The sequence below is a fragment of the Hemitrygon akajei genome, chromosome 10 (assembly GCF_048418815.1).
Source record: "Hemitrygon akajei chromosome 10, sHemAka1.3, whole genome shotgun sequence".
NCBI classification, from domain to species: domain Eukaryota; kingdom Metazoa; phylum Chordata; class Chondrichthyes; order Myliobatiformes; family Dasyatidae; genus Hemitrygon; species Hemitrygon akajei.
The window spans coordinates 173,555,964-173,577,283 of record NC_133133.1 but is presented as its reverse complement, the minus strand read 5'-3'; the positions used below and the strand labels follow the sequence as shown (position 1 = coordinate 173,577,283).

The following is a 21,320-nucleotide window of genomic DNA, read 5'->3' as shown; positions in this document are numbered from 1 at the left end:
ACCAGCCACAATGAAATGGTAGAGCAGGCTTGATGGGTCTAATTCTGCTCACGTGTCTTAATGTCTAACTGCAGAGATCTGGGGAAAGAGCTGGCCCATAAGACATAGAAGCATAAATTAGGCTATTTGGCCCATTGAGTTCTGCTCAGAACAGGAACTCCAGCCACTGATGTTCTGTCATCATCTCTGCTGGTGTCCCCTTCTAATCAACTTTGGCCAGCTCCCGATGATCCACAGATAAGAAACCCTGACCCCTGCACCAATTCTTCTGCCACACATTCATCTACCAAATTATCCTATTCTTACCCACACTGGTGTGTGGCACAGGGAGCAATTCAGAGATTATTACCCTGGAGGTCCAGCTTTTCAGCTTTATACTCAACTCCTATGTTCTCTCTTCATCCTTCTTGCTACCTATGTCATTAGTATTAATATGTACCCAGTGGGATTCCTTTGTGCTACATGAACGTTTCAGTGAGGTCACCTCCCCACCCTGCAGCATGGGAAGTGTCACAGCCTTGTGTTGTCCCAAAGAAGGCAATTTTAGTAAATAATCTCCGTCTTACCGAAATCTCTGAGCTCCATCTAAATGCGATGGTCGTTTCTCCTGGGGATAACTGTAGACAAGAGACAAAAATTAACATGACAATTAAACACATACAGATGCACACGTAGGTTTCAGGCTTAAAATGATGCTGTTGAGGACAGGCGACAGCTTTCTGGTGGTTCATAAAACAAGAAATACAACTAAATATTTTATTAATAACACTTTTCCTGTGGAAAATTGTGGTAAATGAAGAGGCAAGGTTGACTCAAGAGTCGAGGCCTGTGGTTGCGCTACAAAATCAGAGCGAGGTAGAGACATGCTTGAGGAGAAGTGGACGGAATGAGGTCGAGACATGGTCTGGACAGAATCGGGATGTGCAAAGCATTGGAAAGTCAGAGCTGAGGAATTTCAGAGCCCATCCACCTAAATCGAGAGCGACCTTAGATCAATCTAAGTGTCAGGCCGACTTGGGACGGTCGGGCGGGGTTCGAACTGTGGCGGCAGGGTCTAGGACCAGAGTGTATCAAAGTGACAGGGCCTGGGTCCTAGTGTGGAGAATGACACCATGTTTGGACAATTTAAATGCCAGGCTGGATGTGGGGATGGGAGACGAGGGCAGCCCCGCAAGGTTTACTCCACTCTCCGAGTATGCCAGCTCAGTTTTGCTCCGCTGTGTGAGGTTCTGAGACTGAGACTGAGGGGCTGCTCTGGGTGTCACGTCTAGAGACTCACTTTCTTTCTGAATGCTGTTGCTTGCTTTTAACGTTTGCACAATTTGTGTTTTTTCTGTTTAAATGAGTTATTTGGTGTTTCTTGTTTTGTGGCTGCCTGTGAGATGGATCTTTGAAAATAAATGCACTTTGAACCTTAATGTTTGTTCAGGTTATTTAGTATATCTATGAAGAGAGTAGAGAGTTTCTGGATGAGAAGTCTGAATGCAAAAGATTTCAGGAAGTGGCATGTCCAGGGAACCAGTCTGGTCAGCTGATCACCCAATTCCCACCTACCGGGAAGTGAGCAGTAACTCACCCCCTCACCTTGAGGGAGTTTTGATTGATTGCATCATGAAGGCTCCGATGCATAGGATTTCAAGAGGCTGCAGGGGGCAGTAGTACGTTGCAAGACAAAAATATTCTACAAGTCACAAAAATATATGCACAGTGTAAAAGATGAATAACAAATTCATGTTCATGGGTTCATTGTTCATTCAGGAACTTGATGGCAGAGGGGAAGAAGGTGTTTCTGAATCACTGAGTGTGTGCCTTCAGGCTTCTGCATCTCCTACCTGATGGTAGCAATGAGAAGAGGACTGCTCACAAATTTCTTCAGATGTACGATGGAGAGCATTCCAACTGGCTGCATTATTGTTTGGTGGGGGATGGGTGGACTACTGCACAGGATCAAAATAAGCCGCAGAAATTTGTGAAGTCAGTCAGCTCCATCATGGACACTAGCCACCCCAGCATCCAGGACATCTTCAAGGAGTGATGCTTCAAAAAGGCCATCATTAAGTACACCGATCACATGTCTTTTTCTCATTGTTACCATCAGGAAGGAGGTACAAGGACCTGAAGACACATGCTCAACAATTCAGGAACAGCTTCCTCCCCTCTGCCATCCAATCTCTGAATGGACATTGAATCCATGACCACCACCTGATGACTTTCCCTCTTTTGGCCATGCTTATTTAACAATTTAACATATACTTACTGTAATTTACAGGTTTTTATTATGTATGGCAATGCACAGCTGCTGCATAACAACAACATTTCACGAGATACAGAGGTGATAATAAATCTGATTCTGAAGAGGGACGTCCTGGGTGGAGAGGATCCTGGTAATGGATTCCTCTTAGTGAGGCATTGCATCCTGAAGACATCCTCGATGGTGAGGAGGGTTGAGCCCGTGATGGAGCTGGTTCAGTCTGCAATGCTCTGCAGCCTCTTCCCATCCTGTACATTGGAGCTATCATATCAAGCAGTCTCCACTGTCCAGCTATAGAAATGAGTCTCACACTCTACCTCGTTATGATCGCGCATATTATTGTTTACCTGCACTGCACCTTCTCTGTAACTGCATTGTTATTGCTTACCCTTGTAATACATCAATGCACTGTTGTAATGAATTAAATGGATATTATGTGAGAGAGGTTTTTCACTGTACATTGGAACACATGATGAAAATTAATCAATTAATTTCAGTTCAAAAGCCAAGGACAAATGGACAACTGGGCCAGCATGGACAAGTGGGCCGAAGGGGCCCTTCGTGTTGTGTTGGGAACTTCAGCGATGATATGACACAGACAGGTGGAAGATGGGTGATAACAAACTGAGCTGAACTGAAGATGCCTGGAATCTTTTGATTTTGTGTTCTATACTCTGTTTCTCAATCGTTTGCACAATTTGTATTTTTTTGTGTGTGGGGGGCTGGATTTGATGTCCTTTTTTTTGGGGTGTTTCTGACTGTCTGTGTGGAAGATGAATCTCAGAGTTATATATTGCAAATATACTTTGACAATAAAGGGTCTTTACACCAATACATAAATATACATACATCTACCCTTAAAACCATTCCAACCACAGCTATAAACACAAGAGATTCTGCAGATCAACAGAGTATACACAAAGTGCTGGCAGAACTCAGCAGGCCAGGCAGAAACTATGGAATGAATAAACAGTCGATGATCCGCTCCCCAAATCTCATTCTGACTCTGCCCCCTTCCATTCCAGTCCCAATAAAGTGTTTCGGCTTGAAACATCGACTGTTTATTCCATTGATGCTGCCTGATCTGCAGAGTTCCTCTAGCATTTTGTGTGCTATGTTCTGGATTTCCAGCATCTGTAGAATCTTGTGTTAAGGACTAAGTTGCATTTGTTGGGTAATAAAACAGCGAAATTCCTTGATACCCACATTTTAGGCAGCTTCACACACAATCATCCACAAATTGACACTAAATCTGTGTTCTGCAGGGAACAGAGAATGGTGCGGCCTTGGCCGACGGGTGTGGAACTCGCCTGTTCTCTGTGACCGCCTGGGTTTCCTCTGACATTGCTGAGACATTGGCAGATTAACTGTCTGCTGTAGTTTATTCCTAGTGGAAGAGATCAGTGCAGGATTGGAATGACAGATAGGTCAGGACGTAAATGGGGAAATGGGATAGTACTGAGCTGATGTAGACTTAATGGGCTGAATGGTCTCATTCTTGGTCATAAGAAATCTAAGATGAGAATCAGCTCTCCACCACTGAACACATCAACATGAAGAGCTGCCACAAGAAAGCAGTATCCATCATCGAGGACTCCAAGCATCCAGGCCTATTATTGCTGCTGCCCTCAGGGAGTTCATACAGAAGCCCTGGGTCCCACACCACCAGTTCTGGAACAGTTATTACCCCTCAAGCATAAGCCTCCTGAAACAGTGTGAATAACTTCAGTCACCTACTTTCACAACCTACAGACTCACTTTCAAAGACTCTACAGCCCATGTTCTCAGTGTTACTTATTTTTTCATTTGCACAATTTGTCTTCTGTTGCACATTGTAAACACAGGAAAGTCTGCTGACGCAGGGAATCTAGAGCAACAAACACAAAATGCTGGAGGAACACAGCTGGCCAGGCAGAGTCTTTAAAAAGAATAAACAGTTGACGTTTTGGGCTGAGACCCTTCTTCAGGTCCTATGTGTCTCTTGCTCTTTGGTTGTTTGTCAGTCTTAGTTTACATACAATTTTCATAAACTCTATTGTATTTCTTTATTTTCCTGTAAATGCCTGCAAGACAAATCTCAGGGTAGTATATGATGACATTTACATACGTTGATAATAAATTTACTTTATACTTCATGGACACTCCCTAAATGTCCCTCTTAAACTTGATGAGGTTGTTTTTAAGTTGGGATAAGTGCAGGTAACATTTACAGGATGTTAGAGTCATAGAGCACTACAGCACAGAATCAGGTCCTTCAGACCATCTAGTCCATGCAAAACTGTTATTCTGCCTGGACCCATTGACCCTTACTGGGACCATAGCCCTCTATACCCCTCCCATCCATGTACTTTTTTTTATATAAAGAGTGTTGAAATTGAACCTGTATTTACCACTTCCATTGGCAGTTCAATCCACACTTGCACCACTCTCTGAGTGAAGAAGTTCCCCCTCATGTTCCCCCTTCATCTTTTAACCTATGACCTCTGGTCTCACCCAAAATCAGTGGAAAAATTTTGCAGATGCTGGAAATCCAAGCGACACACACAAAATGCTGGAGAAACTCAGCAGACCAGGCAGCATATATGGAAAAGAGTAAACAGTCCACATTTCAGGTTGAGATCTGATGAAGGGTCTCGGTGTGAAACGTTGACCGTTCTCTTTTCCATTGATGCTGCCTGGCCTGCCGAGTTCCTCTGGCATTTTGTGTCTGATGCTCAGAGGAAGAAGGCTGCTTGCATTTACCCTATCTATACCCCTCATCCTTCTACCAGAACTCGAGGGACTGGGTTATAAGGAGTGAATAGACAGGCTGGAATTTTTGCCCTAGAGTGTCGGGGACTGTGAGGTGATCTGATAAGTTCATGAGGGGCAGAGATAGGGTCAGTGCACACAGACTTTTCCCAAGTGTGAGAAATCAAGAACTAGAGAGCACAGGTTTAAGGTGGTGGTTGGGGGGTGGGGGGGGGGGGGAGAGACTTGAGGGCTAATGTCTTCACACACAGGGTCAGTTTATGGAACAAGCTGCCACAGGAGGTGGTTGGGGCAGGTACAAAAACAACATTTAAAAGGTACTTTTGGACAGTAAGTTTGTTGCTGCCTGTAGTGAGTTCTCCATGTGACTACATGGGTTTCCTCCAGGTGCTCCAGTTTCTCCCACATTCCTAAGATGTACGTGTTAGAGTTGGTAAGTTGTGGGCAATGTATGCTGGTGCCGGAAGTGCGCCCTGGTGTGGTGGTAGAAGCAAATACATTGGAGGCTGTTAGGAGATGTTTGGACAAGCACGTGGATATGATAAAGGTGAAGGGATATGGACAGTGCGTAGGTAGGAGGGATTAGTTTTTAGGGGTATTGGTTTTTTAGCTGGTGCGGCACAATACTGTGGGCTGCAGGGCCTGTTCCTGTGTAGTACTGTTCTGTGTTCTACACGTTCAGTAAATCCTCAGACTGTGTCGACCACTGACACAAACAAAACGTTTCACTGTACGTTTCAATCAGAATCAGATTTATTATCACTGGCATGTGACAAAGCCAATTTTTCTTTAATCTCTACAAGGGTAAAGGTCAAATGGGACAGGTTTACATGGCCACTTGGTTGGGTCGAAGGACCTGTTTCTCTACTGTGTGACTCCATGGTTAACTTCAGCAGCTGCTTACCTGGAGCGGGTGATGTCCCAGATCAGCCAGTCATTCCCCGCTACTGCGCCAACTTTAATCGTGTTCCCTAGACACCAGTCAGCCGACATCAGCGGCATCTGCCCACAGTCCAGTGACAGAATGGCCTGCTGCGTTACCAGATCGTAAAAGCGGATGGTCCCATTCTTCTCTGCCACCATCAGCTGCGAAGACAGAGGGGAACAGTCAGTGTGGAAGAAACTTCTCAGAATTCTAAACACTGGTCTGCATGCCAGCAATCTCATCGGCTGGTAGACCGCCCCCTCTCTCTGCTTTGGTGAGTTGTGGACACAGCTTAGCATACATGCTCACCCCTTCCACTGCTGAACCAATGACGATCCTACTAACTCTCTCTCTCCCCACAGATGCCGCTTGGCCGCTGAGTGTTTCCAATTTACATGGGTGAGATTGGAAAGATTTGTCAAACTCTGGTACGTGTTCCTATGCCTATACAATGGTTGTTCCAATGTGATATGTGATGTACTGGAGTTTCAAAGAGTCATGGGGCGGCACAGTAGCATCGCGGTTAGTGTAACGCTTTACAGTGCCAACAATCTGGGTTCAATTCCTGCTGCTGTCTGTAAGGAGTTTATACGTTCTCCCCGTGACCGTGTGAGTTTCCTCCAGGTGCTCCGGTTCCCTCCCACAGTCCAAAGTTGTCCGGGTTAGTAGGTTAAATAGATGTAATTAGGCAGCTCTGGCTCGTTGGGCTGGAAAGGCCTTTTACCGTGCTGCATCTCTAAATAAAATAAAACCCATAAATGTGTAGAAATTCAATGTTTTGTTTCTTTTGTTCAATTCAGGATTTTTTCCCGTTATTATCATTGACTAAATTTATGCATTTTTCCAGTTATTCAAAACAAAAAAAGCATTAAGTAAATACATCGACCTGGCTCTTATAACTAATTGCATCCACGCTGACGAGGAAAAATTCCTTTAGAGGATGGTGAATCTGTAGAATTCATTGCTACAGATGGCTGAGGAGATAAGTCATTGGGTATATTCAAGGCAGAAGTTGAGAGGTTCTTGATTAGTCAGGGCATCAAAGGTTACAGGGAGAATGGGGTTGAGGGGGATAATAAATCAGTCACGATGGAATGGCAGAGCAGAATCAATGGACTGAATAGAACATAGGAGCCTTATTCTGATCCAATGCCTTATGGTCTTCTGGCCAATGCAAGGCTTTGCTGGTATAAAATATAAGAAAACAAATTATTTTTCTAGACCGCCAGGATTGCTTCTTCAAACCCTCCCCCACCAGTTATTATTGGCAGAAAATTAAGGAATTCCAAGCCCTAACTCTGCCCCCACTGCTCCCTTGCTCCCGACTTGTGGTTCAGGTTTCCCACAGACACAAACAACATGATTCAGAAATAAAAAATTACAAGTGAACCTTGAAGACTTCTTCAGGGTGCCAACACAAGCTCATTCCCGGAGAATGAAGCAGAAATGAAGTCTTTTGATTTCCATCGAGGTCCCAGATACTGTAATACATTTGAAAATTTAATCGAATTATATTCCCTTACCAACAACAGTTGCTCAGCCAACCTTACTTACCTTGTAGAAGAGACTGTCTTGTCAAGCATTTCATTCTTTCTGCCACAACAGGCAGGATTTCCCAGTGGTTAACAATTTCAATTTGGCTTCTCACATAACATGTCGGTCCATGACCTCCTCTAACATCACAATGGGGCCACACTTGACTACAAGACTATTGGGACGGTCTTCTGTATGCGGTGCTCCTGATGCAGCCTCCACTACATCAGTGAGACCCAACAAAGATTGAGGACCGCTTTGTCGAGCACCTTCACACCATCCACAAAAGACAGGATTTCCCAGAAACCAATTACCATTCCAATTCTGACATGGCCTCATCATGATCTAGGCCTCATATGGAGCCAGTGATCATTAATGGAGAATGTGTGGAGCAGGTTAAGACCTACAAGTATCTGGGAGTACAGTTAGACGAGAAGCTAGACTGGACTGCCAACACAGATGCCTTGTGCAGGAAGGCACAGAGTCGACTGTACTTCCTTAGAAGGTTGGCGTCATTCAATGTCTGTAGTGAGATGCTGAAGATGTTCTATAGGTCAGTTGTGGAGAGCGCCCTCTTCTTTGTGGTGGCGTGTTGGGAAGGAAGCATTAAGAAGAGGGACGCCTCACGTCTTAATAAGCTGGTAAGGAAGGCGGGCTCTGTCGTGGGCAAAGTACTGGAGAGTTTAACATCGGTAGCTGAGCGAAGGGCGCTGAGTAGGCTACGGTCAATTATGGAAAACTCTGAACATCCTCTACATAGCACCATCCAGAGACAGAGAAGCAGTTTCAGCGACAGGTTACTATCGATGCAATGCTCCTCAGACAGGATGAAGAGGTCAATACTCCCCAATGCCATTAGGCTTTACAATTCAACCGCCAGGACTTAAGAACTTTTTAAAAGCTATTATTAATGCTTTTTGAGATAGTGATTTAGATGCATATCATATTTTTTTTTTACTGAGTTAAGTATTGTATGTAATTAGTTTTGCTACAACAAGTGTATGGGACATTGGAAAAAAAGTTGAATTTCCCCATGGGCATGAATAAAGTATCTATCTATCTATCTATCTATCTATGTCAGTCCATGGTCATCTCTGCTGCCACACTGAGGTTGGAGGAGGAAGACCTCATTTTCCACCTGGGTAGCCCCCAACCTAATGGCCCCCCCACCATTGACGCAACTACACAAAGTGTTGTTGCAGAAAAGCAGCATCCATCATCCGAGATCCCACAAACCAGGTCATACTTGCTTCTCGCTGTTGCCATCTGGAAGGTGGTACTGGAGCCTCAGGACTCATACAACCAGGTTTGGGAACAGTTATTACCCCTCAACCATCAGACTCCTGAACCAAAGTAGGTAACTTCAATCACCCCAATATTGAAATGCTCCACAACCAATAGCCTAAATTTCAAGGACTCTTCATCTCATGTTCTCAATATTTATTACTTATTTTTTACTATTATTATTATTTCGTTTTTTCTTTCTTTATTTGCGCGGTTTGTTGTCTTGCACACTGGTTGAATGTCCAGGTTGGTGTGGTCTTTCATCAATTCTATTACGTTCATTGTTATATTATGGATTTTTTGAGTATGCCCACAAGAAAAATAATCTCACGGTTAGAACCATAGAGCATTACAGCACAGAAACAGGCCTTTTGGCCCTTCTTGTCTGTGCTGAACCATTTTTCTGCTTAGTCACACTGACCTGCACCTGGACCATATCCCTCCAAACCCCTCTCATCCATATACTTGTCCAAGTTTTTATTAAATGTCAAAAGTGAGCCCGCATTCACCACTTCATCTGGCAGCTCATTCCACACTCCCACCACTCTCTGCATGAAGAAGCCCCCCCAATGTTCCCTTTAAACTTTTCCCCCTTCACCCTTAACCCATGACCTCTGGTTTTTTTTCTCCCCTGGCCTCAATGGAAAAAGCCTGCTTGCATTCACTCTATCTATACCCATCATGATTTTATATACCTCTATCAAATCACCCTCAATCTCCTACACTCCAGGGAATAAAGTCCTAACCTATTTAACCTTTCTCTATAACTCAGTTTCTCAAGTCCCGGCAACATCCTTGTAAACCTTCTCTGCACTCTTTCAACCTTATTAATATCCTTCCTGTAATTAGGTGACCAAAACTGCACACAATACTCCAAATTCGGTCTCACCAATGTCTTATACAACCTCACCCTTACATCCCAACTCTTATACTCAATACTTTGATTTATAAAGGCCAATGTACCAAAAGCTTTCTTTACAACCCTATCTACTTGTGAAGCCACTTTTAGGGAATTATGTACCTGTACTCCCAGATCCCTCTGTTCTACTGCACTCCTCAGTGTCCTACCATTTACCTTGTATGTTCTACCTTGGTTTGATACTTCGGTTGTATTTAATGACATATGTACTTAGAAAATAAAAGAACTTTGAACTTTCAAACTTATGAAATTTTGGTATTGGTTTACAATGGTCATGTACTGAGGTACAGTATCATGTTCATATACAGATAAATCGTTACACAGTGCATTGAGGGAGAACAAGGTAAAACAATAACAGAATGCAGAATAAAAGTGCAGTGCAGGTAGACAAAGTGAAAGGTCATTAGGTAGACTATGAGGTCAAGAGTCCATCTTGTCATACGAGGGAATCATTTAATAGTCTTATTACAGTGTGGCAGAAGCTGTCCTTGAGCCTGTTGGTACTGGAAGATAAAGTTCTTCTTAGTATCACAAACATCAGTCTGTTTACTGAGCTCCTTCAGGTTCACAGGTTGGCTAGCTCCACCTGGCCTTTGGTGTATGTGACCTCAGGTCCACCTCTCTGGGTACCATATGTCTGCCCTCTGAAAAGACACAGCCAATCACAGAGAATGCAGAGAAGATTTACCAAGGTGCTGCCTGGATTAGAGAGCAGGTCTTATTGAGTGAGCTACGGCTTTTCTCTTTTGAAAGGCGACTTGATAGAGGTGTAGATGATGATAAGAGACATACATAGAGTAGATCGCTAGAGACATTTTTCCTGGATGGAAATGGCTAGTATGAGGAGGCATAATCTTAAAGTGATTGGAGGAAAGAATAGGGTAGATATTATGTTTTTTTACTACACACGGAGTGGTGGGTGAGTGGAACACCCTGCCAGGGGTGCAGGAGAGGCAGATACATTAGGGACATTTAAGAAACTCTTAGATAGGCACATGGATGATAGAAAAATGAATGGTTATGTGGAACGAAAGGGTTAGATTGATCTTAGTCTAGATTAGGTTGGCACAACGTCGTGGGTGAAAGGGCCTGTACTATGCTGTACTGTTCTGATCAGGGGTGGAGGGGGCAATGTGCAATAAATGCTGGCCTTAAAGTTCAAACCTTGCAAAACGATGGCTACACAGCTCAGATATTCCCAAACTGACTGACAAACAGTGATGTACTTTGGGAGTGCACTCACCACCGCAGTGGCAGAAATGCAGGTGCCACTGTGAACAGCAAGATGCCACAGTCAAAGAGATATGGTACTGAAACACATAACACACCTACGCACCAAATAGTGACCAATTAACCTACCAACCCACGCTCCGCTCCAGGGACACGCACAGAGAGACAACTCCCACCACTGTCTGTAAGAAGCTTGTACCCCATGACAGTGCTGGTTTCCCCCATGTGCTCTGGTTTCCTCCCACAGTCCAAAGACTTACTGGTTACTAGGCTAACTGGTCGTTGTAAAACTGTCCTGTGATAAGGCAAGCGTTAAATCGGGGGTGGAGGGGGTTGCTGGGTGACACAGCTCAAAGGGCTGGAAGGGCCTTTTCCACGTTTTTGAGGAATCTGTTCTCAATGAAATTAACAATAACTACATTGATTCTCCCAGTGTAGTACTCAGGGAGAACCACATTGCTATTTCATTTCCCCATTTCTTTACGACTTAGAATAAGGCCATTCAGTCCATCAACACTTCTGCTGGCTCAATCCCATTATCCTATTCCCCCACTAATTTCCCCTGTAACTCTTCTCCCCAGCACTCCCATCAGCTCCCCCAGATTCCACAAATAAAGGGGAATTTACAGAGGCCAATTAACCTACCAACCTGGACGTGGGAGGGTATCAGAATACCCAGGGTGAGCGTGCGAACCCCACACAGATGTGGATGTCGCTGCTTTGCACTGGAAGGACATCCGTGGACATTGGGCTGGCACCAGATACCTGTGCGAGCAGGAGGCAGGAGGGCTGGCCCAGAACGTGGGGTCCCATCATCGACTCGTCTCGGAGGGAGCGGGGTTGATTGCAAAGTCTGCAAGTCAAAGCCCGATGACCCAGAGGCATTTTCTGCAGTCGGAGGACTGTCTCTGTGTGTGGGCTGGGGGTGGGGGGAGGTGAAGAGAGAGACTTGCCTTGATGTTGTTGTTTTGTTGCTTGATGTGTTCTGTGTTGTTCGGCCAAGCATTGTGGGCACAGGAATGTGTAGGCACACTTGTAGGCTGCCCAGCACAACCTTAGGTGTGTTGGTTGTCAATGCAAACAACCCATTTCACTGCACAACCAGTGGCCACTCCGTTACGCACATCCCACTGAGTGCATGTTCTTGGCCTTCTGCTGCCACAGCCCATCCATCTCAAGGTTCGACACGTTGTACATTCACACCACAGTTGTAACATGTGATTATTTGAGTTACGGTCTCATTAACAAGGCATTTTCGTCCACAGAACTGCCACTCACTGTATGTTTTTGGATTTTTTGCATCATTCTCTGTGAACTCTAGAGACTGTTGTACGTGAGAATCCCAGGAAATCAGCTGTTTTTTGCGATACTCCAACCATCCCATCTGGCACCAACTATCATTCCACAGTCAAAGTCAGTTAGATCACATTTCTTCCCCATTCTGATGTCTGGTCTCAACAACAACTGAACCTCTTGACCGTGTCTGCATGCTTTCATGCATTGAGTTGCTGCCACATTGATTGGCTGATTAAATATTTGCATTAATGAGCAGGTTACTGAGTAAAGTGGCCACTGAGTGCATGTTTCCATATACATCCAATAAATATATCGGACTCTGAATCTGACAATGCTTGATGTCAGGATTGAACCTGTTTCTCCGGTTCTCCAAGGCAACAGCACTACTCAATGCACTGCTCTACTCCCCAACAGCTGTGTAATTAATATCCTGATGGTCCATTTTGGCATTTGAGGACACTCCATGCTCTCAGTAAATGCTGCGTGATCTGTGGCCGAGAGCAGATGGTTAATCGCCCTGGCCTGAAGACAGCACCTCCATGAGTTCAACAAGCGCTCCGTACTGTTCTGGCAACGGTCCCGGTTACGTGCTTCTAGCTCCTAGACAGGATGGGAGCAGCGACCCTCTGACCCAGAGGCGAGTGGGCCTCCCACTGAGCCAAAGTGGGTGTGCATGACAAACCCCAGGTAGATGAAAGAAATCTCGTGCAGTGGGATTGACTGAGACACAGCTGGGGGAATGGAACGAGCAGATGTGTCTCATTAAACCTTCTGCAAGGTTACACGGTCAGCTCAAGTCAGCTGGAGGGTGACGTAGCAAAATTCCACTCCACAAGACTTCATTTACATTTGAAGGATTACATTGCCTGTATTGCAAAGGATCGGAGGGTAGAGACAGGGTGCAGAAGGAAGTGGAGAGAATTCCGACTGGTTGCTTCAGTGTCTGGTATGGAGGAGCCAGTGCACAGGATGGGAAAAAGCTGCAGAGCATTGCCTTTCTGAACAAGCATAAATCCTGTCCCTCAGTGTCTTCTCCAACAGCATCCCTACCACTGATGTGAGGCTCACAGGCCTGGATTATCCCTACTTCCTTCCTCGAACAGTTACAACTGGTAGCATAGCAGCGGGTGTGACACTGTTACAGCATGGGGCATTGGAGTTCTGTGTACGTTCTTCCCGCATGCGCGTGGGTTTCCTCCGGTTGCTCCGGTTTCCTCCCACATTCCAAAGACATACTGGTTAGTAGGCTCTCTCTCTGGATTTTTGAGTCGGGGAACTCAAAATAAAAGGCGACACTGCAGACTGTGACTGTTTGTCTCCCCTCTCTCCGTGGAAGGAGCGATACCTGTTAGTGAGAGAGAGTGCGAGCCTGAGGGATGTTGAAATGTCGGAGTGAACTGTAGACCACGGTCTCTCTCTGGGGGCTTTGCTATTGCTTGCGTGGTGGGTGATGGAAACGCTGCTGTAAGTGGGGGGGGGGGGTAAGGGTAGATGCTGCTTGCATGTGGGGGGGGCAGGGGGCTTTGGGTTCTTACATTTTTTCTGTCATTCATTCTTTGGGGTTTTTCTTCTGTGCAGAGCACAAATTTCAGGTTGTGTATTGTCAACATTCTCTAATATTAAATGGAGATAATCAGCCATTGAATTAATCACTGTAAATTGTCCTGCCATTGGGCTAGGGTTAAATAGATGGTCTTGTTCTGCACTGTATCGCTAAATAAAATGAATAAAAATAAAAATTTGCTATTCGCCTGGAACCTCACCTGTTGCCAGTGAGGACACAAGGCCCTAACAACCTCCATATTAGTTCCTTTCAATAATCTGGGATCTACACGGTGGCCACTTTATTATGTACACCTGTATACCTGCTTATTAATGAAAAATATCTAATCAACCAATCATGTGGCAGCAACTCAATGCATAAAAACATTCAGGTTTTAGACCAAACATCAGAATGAGGAAGAAATGTGACTTAAATTTCTTTGACCGTGGAATGATTGTTGGTGCCAGACGGGGTGGTTTGAGTATCTCAGAAACTGCCAATCTTCTGGAATGTTTCACATACAACAGACTCTAGAGTTTACAGAGAATACTGTAAAAGCAAAAAAAAACATCCAGTGAGCAGCAGGTCTGTGGGCAAAGTCTGCATGATGAGAGAGGTCAGAGGAGAATGGTCTGACTGGTTCAAGCTGACAGGAAGGTGACAGTAACTCAAATAACCACGCATTATAACAGTGGTGTACAACACGTTGAATCTTGAAGTAGACGGGCTACAGCAAAAGACCACAAACACACACTCAGTGGCCACTTTATTAGGTATAGGAGGTACTTAAAAAATTGGCCACTGAATGTATGTCAGTAATAATAAAACTAATTCGTATTCTTCTGATTTAGGGCACATAAGGGGAAGGCTGGACTCTTTGGCGAGAATGGAAGTGGAGAATTATGTTACCTATCTGCGTGATACAGGCACGACCCACGACAAGCCTCGGGCTCTCCTCCAGCGCCCTAACTAAAAGACGGCCAACTTCCCCGCAAGTTCTCAGCCTGCCAAGCCCGCAAACAGACCAAGTTTGACTTGGCAGTTCTTTATTTAACCTGGCAAGGAGAGCCAACGATGAAAGACAGATAAATGGCCAAGGGCAGGATACATTTCAGATATAAAAACCAATACTTATTTCTAATTTCTCTCTGCCACCCCCTCCTTAATTAGGACCCAAACCCCAAAGTCTGACCTACCGGCATGTGTGGTCGTCACTCACGCTCGCTACCTGTTTACCATTGATGGGCTCGAAGACCAGGTCGTTGATGTAATCTGTGTGACCTTCAATGACCTACGTGGAACCACAAGTCAGATGCTTCAGTCAGAACAACTCAGAACTCATAAGTCCAAGGGACTGTGCAGAAGCTGGAAATCTTGAGCAACACACACAAACTTTGTTGAGCACCTTCGCTCTGTCCGCGGCCAATGTGCTGGCACAAACATCAATTTTTTCAATTTCCAGTAAGTTTTCCTCTCCTCGCTTTTTCCATTTTTCATCCCCTTCTAAAACCCTTCCCATATTTTCTTCCAAAAATTATGCACCCTCGTATTAGCCATTCCACCCTGAGAAAAAGTCTCTGGCTATCCACTCAGTCTACGCCTATCATCTTACACACCTCAATTACATCACCTTTCATCCATCTTCACTCCATTCTCCTCTCCTCACCTACCTATCACCTCCATCTGGTTCCCTTCTTCCTCCCCTTTCTCCCATTGTCCACTTTCCTCTCCTAACAGATTCCTTCATCTTCAGCCCTTTACCTCTTCATTTATCACCTCCCAGCTTCTTACTTCATCCCCCCTCCTCCTTGCCCACCCACCCACCTTCCCTCTCACCTGGTCTCACCTTTCACCTGCCAGCTTGTACTCTTCCTCCTTATTCTTATTCTTATTCTGCCTTCTTCCCACTTCCAGTTTGAACAACTGCATTCTACTCCCCCCCCCCCCCCCCCCCCACTCCCAAACTCAGCGAGCTTATTTCATGCATGTTTCATTGATGTTTCTGTGCCTGGAACTGATTGACACAGAAAGTTCACCCAAGTCCATGAGGCAAGCAGAGGGGAGGTTGCTGAGCGCCCCTTGGAACATCTTTCAGGGCAAAAAAGCAAAACATATTGAAACAACGCTGTTCAGGTAGCGGCAGCTGCCAGTGGGTGACGTCCAACAAACTTCAACTTTCCAACAAACAAGTTCCTTCATGGAGTAACAGCCAATCCTAAGGTTCCAGGAAACTTGTTGGAATAACACCAGGGAAGGCCTTCAGCCACACAGAAACTGGAGGAGCTGAAAATATTTGTCTTTGAGGAGATTTAATCGAGAGCTTCAAAATTATGAAGAAATAAGAAAGATTAGCTTTATTTGTCACAGGTACATGGAAACATACAGTAAAATGATTGTTTTGTGTCAATGACCAACACATCCCATGGATGTGCTGGGGGCAGCCGGTAAATGTCACCATGAATCCAGCACCAAAATAGCATGCCCAAAACTTATCAACACTAATCCTAACTCATACATCTTTGGACTTAAGGCTTAAGGTTTCATGACTTGCATCATCGGCTAGTCCGGGGCTCGATCTTGAAGATTGAGCCCTAAGCATTGTTTGGAAGTTGTAGCCCAATAGCCAAAGCCATCGGAGGCCTGGAGATGGAGGTCTGTCTGTGTCTGTGGGTTGAGGGAGTAAAGAAACTTGCTTTGTTTCTTCTTGCGTTCTACAGACAATTCATGAAACTACTTCTTCTGTCAAATATGATTCTACTACTAAGCTGTGTGTGATTGCAACCTTTGATTTACATTTTGATGGTACGTTTTTGGACCAAATGAGCAATCTGGCACTTTGCTGCTGTGAGCGAGGTCGGTGAGGTTTGGAGCGGCGTGTCTGGCCTGGAAGCCTAGAGACAGGGCACATGCCCATGATCGACTCCATTGCTTCTCTCCGAATGAGATGTCGAGCAAGACTGAAGTTGATGAAGATGAGCGTGGAGGACAGCAGGTGTTTGACACTATCTGTCTGTGTTTGACTGCTAGCTGCTGTTGGAGGAAAGTACAGTAACCTTGGGTTCTGTGCACAAGGATTAATCAGCAAGGCTGTGGACCTGTTTTGAAGGACTTTGGTGCATGTATTCTAGCTACTTTTTATTTGCTGTTTTTGAGCAGTTTGATTGGGGTGATCCTTATGGACTGGGGTGCTTCACCAAAAAATGGCTGTGTGCAGCCTGCAGTGGGCTGGCAGCATGATGCCGAACTGAACTAAACTGAATACTACTGGACTCCTGGCTTGATGTTTGATATTCTATGTGTTGTTCACTCACTTTTTGCCTCGAGCGATTTGCTCATGGGTGTTTGGATGTTCTCTTGAACGGGTTCCACATTGTTTTTGTTTCATGACTATCTGCGAGAGGACAGCGCTCAGAGATGTATAGAAAACTTGATAATAAATGTACTCTGCTTCTTGAATCTTAACTCTTGTTGTGTTCTGAGCATTATGTTGGCGACACTTGCAGGCTGCCCTCAGCATGTCCCTGGGTGTGTTGGTTGTTAACACAAACGACACATTTCTCTGTATGTTTTGATGTACATGTGATAAATAAATTTGAATGTGAACCTGTGGGATTGGCTAGGCTGAGCTTACTTCCCTGGAAACTACCCCTACTCTTTATAATTTTTATAAATGACTTAGACGACGAAGTGGAAGGCGAGTTAGTAAGTTTGCAGATCACACAAAGGTCGAAGGCACTATGAATAGTGTAGAAGGTTTACGTAGGCGAAAACAGGACATTGACAGAATGCAGAGCTTGGCTCGGATTGACTGATTCACTTATTGATCATGTGTACATCCAAGAGGACTACAGCCGTGTTGTAGGGTTTGGAGGCCTGGGTGCCTCAATGACCTGGAGAGCTATGTTTGCTGGAGTCATAGTTTTATGTTTTGGCTCTTGGTAGGGACGCTCTTGCCAAACAGGTCAAAGGGTACAGGCTAGACTAAGAGTGGTCCATCGGTCCTCCAGGTTCGGAGGTTCAGCTCAGGGCTAACAACCCTAACTGGTCAAAAAAAAGTCACAGAAACAGCAATGAAGCATCCTTCTGCATGAGTGTGACGGTATTCCTGAGTCTTCACCCAGGATTTGCATGGCTGACAGTAGTGAAAACTGAGAGGAAGCTCCTGACATGATGAAGAAAGCCCTTGACACCACCAGGGATGGAGGTCCCTCATTGCTGCTCTAAATGCCAGTGACGTAACAGGCAGTAAGATACGGAGAATTGAAATGCATCATTTGCATTAACAACCAACATACCAAGGATGTGCTGGAGGCAGCCCGCAAGTATCGCCATGTATTCCAATGCCAACATAGCATGCCCACATCCCAATTCATGCACCAATGACAGAAAAACAGCAAAGGACATAAAACAGGCCCCATTCCACCCACCCAGTCCTACAACACCTCACAAGCCCCATTCCTTTCCAGTCCTGATGAATGGTAAATATTAACATTATTTTAAGATTAGCTTTATTTGTTCACCAGAGGTTCTGGTAATTTCTACCCTTCCCTTCTTTTTTCATTCCCCTCTCATCTCTTCTCCTCACCTGCCAATCACCTCACCCAGGTGCCCCTCCTTCTCTCCCATGGTCCACTCTCTTCTCCTTTCAGATTCCCTCTTCTTCAGCCTTTTACCTCTTCCACCTATCCCCTCCCAACTTCTTACTAAACACCCCCTCCCTCACCTGGCATCACCCTATCACCTGCCAGCTTCCACTCTCCCCACCTTCTCATTCTGGCTTCTTCCCCCTTCCTTTCTGGTCCTGATAAATTTTATCAAGCTGAAACGCAGTCTGTTTATTCCCTTCCACAGACTGACCTACCGAGTTCCTCCAGCAATTTATACATGTTACGTCCCCCAACCCAAGGGCAGGCTGTGTCCAGGAGCTCACCTTCCACGTGCTGCCTTTCAGATCAGAAGTCAGTAGCCGTAGCTTCCTGTCGGCGTCCGCTGTGCATAACCTGTGAGGGTCGGAGGCAAAACTGTGTTAAAACTAAATGGAAAATATCACCCAGTTTATTTGTGAGTTGGGGGAGGGAGAGGGAAACAGGCTCCTCTGCCCATCAACAGTGGCCAGGTAATTCAATTACCCGGTGAATAATCCCTAGGCCTCGATTAACAATCCAGAGACTCGAGTTCAATCCCAACATGAAGGATTAAAATTCAGATTAATAAACTATTCAGTTCAAAGTCAGAGTCAATTTATTATCCAAATACATAGATGTCACCAGATATTATCTTGAAATTCATTTCCTTGCAGGCATTTACAAGAAAGAAACACAATAGAATTTATGAAAAACCATACACAAAGACTGACAAACAACCAATGCACAAAAGATGACATATGGGAAAAATACAGAGGATAAGAGTTGAAGAATGCTTGGAAGTGAATCTGTAGGTTGTGGAATCAGTTCAGTGTTGAGGTGAGTGAAAGTGAAGTTATCCACACTGGTTCAGTGACCTGATGGTTGTAGAATAATTGTTCCCAACCCTGCTGGTGTGGGTCCTTGATGATCAATGCTGCTTTCTGGTGGCAGCACTCAATTAAGGGAAGAGCTCTACCCATGATGGACTGGGCTGCGTTTGTATATTTTCCCATTCCTGGGCATTGGTGTTTCCATACTAGACCATGATGCAACCAGTTAGGATACTCTCCACTGTGCATCTATGAAGTTTGACCGAGTTTAGATATCATTCCAAATCTATACAAACGTCTGAGAAAGGGCCTTCTTCATAGTCGCCCTTAGGTGCTGGTCCCAGGACAGATTCTTTGATATGTTTACACCAAGAAATTTATAAAATCAGAGAAGAAATAAAAGAACAAAAGGAATTTGATTTAGTAAAGGTGATAGGGAGAAAGCCATTCAGCCCATGATACTGCTTCACCATTCTAGACCATTGCTCAGTTGACTGTAACCTCACATCTACCTTCTTAAATCTGTGAGTCTGTCTCCATCATCTCCTTGGGCAATGTGTTCTAGACTCCAAGTCCTTCTGGGTGAAAGCATTCTTCCTCAGCTCCACTAAACCTCTCCTCTCACCCCTTACACAGAACATTACAGCACAGTACAGGCCCTTCAGCCCACAATGCTGTGCTGACCCTTTAACACACACTAAGAAAAATCTAACACTCATCTCCCACATAGCCCTCCAGCTTTCTTTCATCCACATGACTATCCAACTGTCCCTAATGTATCTGCTTCTACCACCACCTTGGCAGCCCGTTCCACACACCCACCACTCTGTATAAAATCTTACCTCTGACACCACCCCCCCCATACTTTCCATCAGTCACATTAAAATTATATACAAAATGCTGGAGGAACTCAGCAGGGCTGGCAGCATCTATGGAAAGGAATAAACAGGCCAAGATCTTTCTTCAGGACTGAAGAAGGGTCTTGGCCTGAACCATCGACTCTCTCTATTCCTTTCCGTACATGCTGCCTGATCTGTTGAGTTCCTCCAGCATTTTGTGTTGTTTCAAAAGAAATATTGTTCATGTGAATCCAAAGATGAGATTTAAGAGCTATAGCTGAACAAAGAACATTACAACACAGTAGAACCATAGAACATTACAGCACAGAAACAGGCCCTCAGCCCTTCTTAGCTGTGCCCAACCATTTTTCTGCCTAGTCCCACTGACCTACACCTGGACCATATCCCTCCATACAGCTCTTGTCCATGTACCCGTCCAAGTTTTTCTTAAATGTTAAGAATGAGCCCACATTCACCACTTCATCTGGCAGCTCGAAAGAACAGTACAGCCCCTTTGACACATGATATTGTACTGTCCTTTTAACCTACACTCTAAGATCGATCTAACCCTTCCCTCCTACATAGACCACCATTTTTCTATCATCCATGTGCTTAAGAGTTTCTTAAATGTCTCTAATGTTTTTGTCCCTATCACCATCCCCAGCAGTGAGTTCCACACACTCACCACTCTGTGTAAAAAACGTACCTCTGACATCCCCCAACCACCTTTCCTCCAATCATTGTTATGCCCTCTTGTATTAGTCATTTCCACCCCTCTTATACTGGTCATTTCCAGCCTCGGAAAAGGTCTCCGGCTTTGTACTCTATATGTGCCTCTTATCATCTTGTACACCTCTATCAAGTTGCCGCTCATCCTCCTTCACTCCAAAGAGTGAAAGCCTTTGCTCACTCAACCTATCCTCATAAGACATGCTCTCTAATTCAGGCAGTATCCTGGTAAATCTCCTCAGCATCCTCTCCAAAGCTTCCACATCATTCCTATTCCAACTCAACCCAACCATTACTTAGATAATTCTTTTTGCTTGTTTAATTGAAGTATATTTCAGAAATTAAAAGGAAACCCTGCACTAAAAGGGTTAATGAATAACTAACAACCCCTCTTACTTTACCAGGGGCGCCAGTGTGTCAATCTTTGTCTCTGGGCTCCAGGCAATGGCACCCACACGTACTCCTCTGTAAAAGGTCTGCAGGGTCTTGTACTCCATACCTTTAACATCCGCATCTTCTTCCTAAAAGGTCAGGATGAAGAGGTTGTGATTTTCCCATGCCTTGA

General features: G+C 44.8%; 2 protein-coding genes across 4 annotated transcripts in view; one reads left to right on the top strand and one right to left on the bottom strand.

Moving 5' to 3' along the window:
* Positions 1-21,320, bottom strand: part of nup37 (nucleoporin 37) — a 41,538-nt gene that overhangs the window by 13,452 nt on the left and 6,766 nt on the right. Inside the window, exons 2-7 of the mRNA XM_073059749.1 lie at positions 21,152-21,276; positions 18,663-18,732; positions 14,929-15,023; positions 7,318-7,408; positions 5,907-6,088; positions 567-617 (exon numbers count right to left, since the gene is read on the bottom strand). Of these exons, the coding sequence (XP_072915850.1) occupies positions 567-617; positions 5,907-6,088; positions 7,318-7,408; positions 14,929-15,023; positions 18,663-18,732; positions 21,152-21,276 (614 nt within the window). The remainder of the gene's footprint in view (positions 1-566; positions 618-5,906; positions 6,089-7,317; positions 7,409-14,928; positions 15,024-18,662; positions 18,733-21,151; positions 21,277-21,320) is intronic.
* parpbp (PARP1 binding protein) overlaps positions 6,050-21,320 on the top strand; it is a 68,995-nt gene continuing 53,724 nt past the window's right edge. Inside the window, exons 1-2 of one of the 3 annotated variants that reach the window (XM_073059744.1) lie at positions 6,050-6,201; positions 6,290-6,355. Coding sequence is in view for 1 of the 3 variants with exons in the window: in XM_073059743.1 (XP_072915844.1) it covers positions 19,148-19,194 (47 nt within the window). In the remaining 2 variants the exon portion in view is untranslated. Of the gene's footprint in view, positions 6,202-6,289; positions 6,356-17,432; positions 19,195-21,320 lie in introns of those variants that run through there. The other 2 variants (XM_073059743.1, XM_073059746.1) reach the window with 2 other exon arrangements.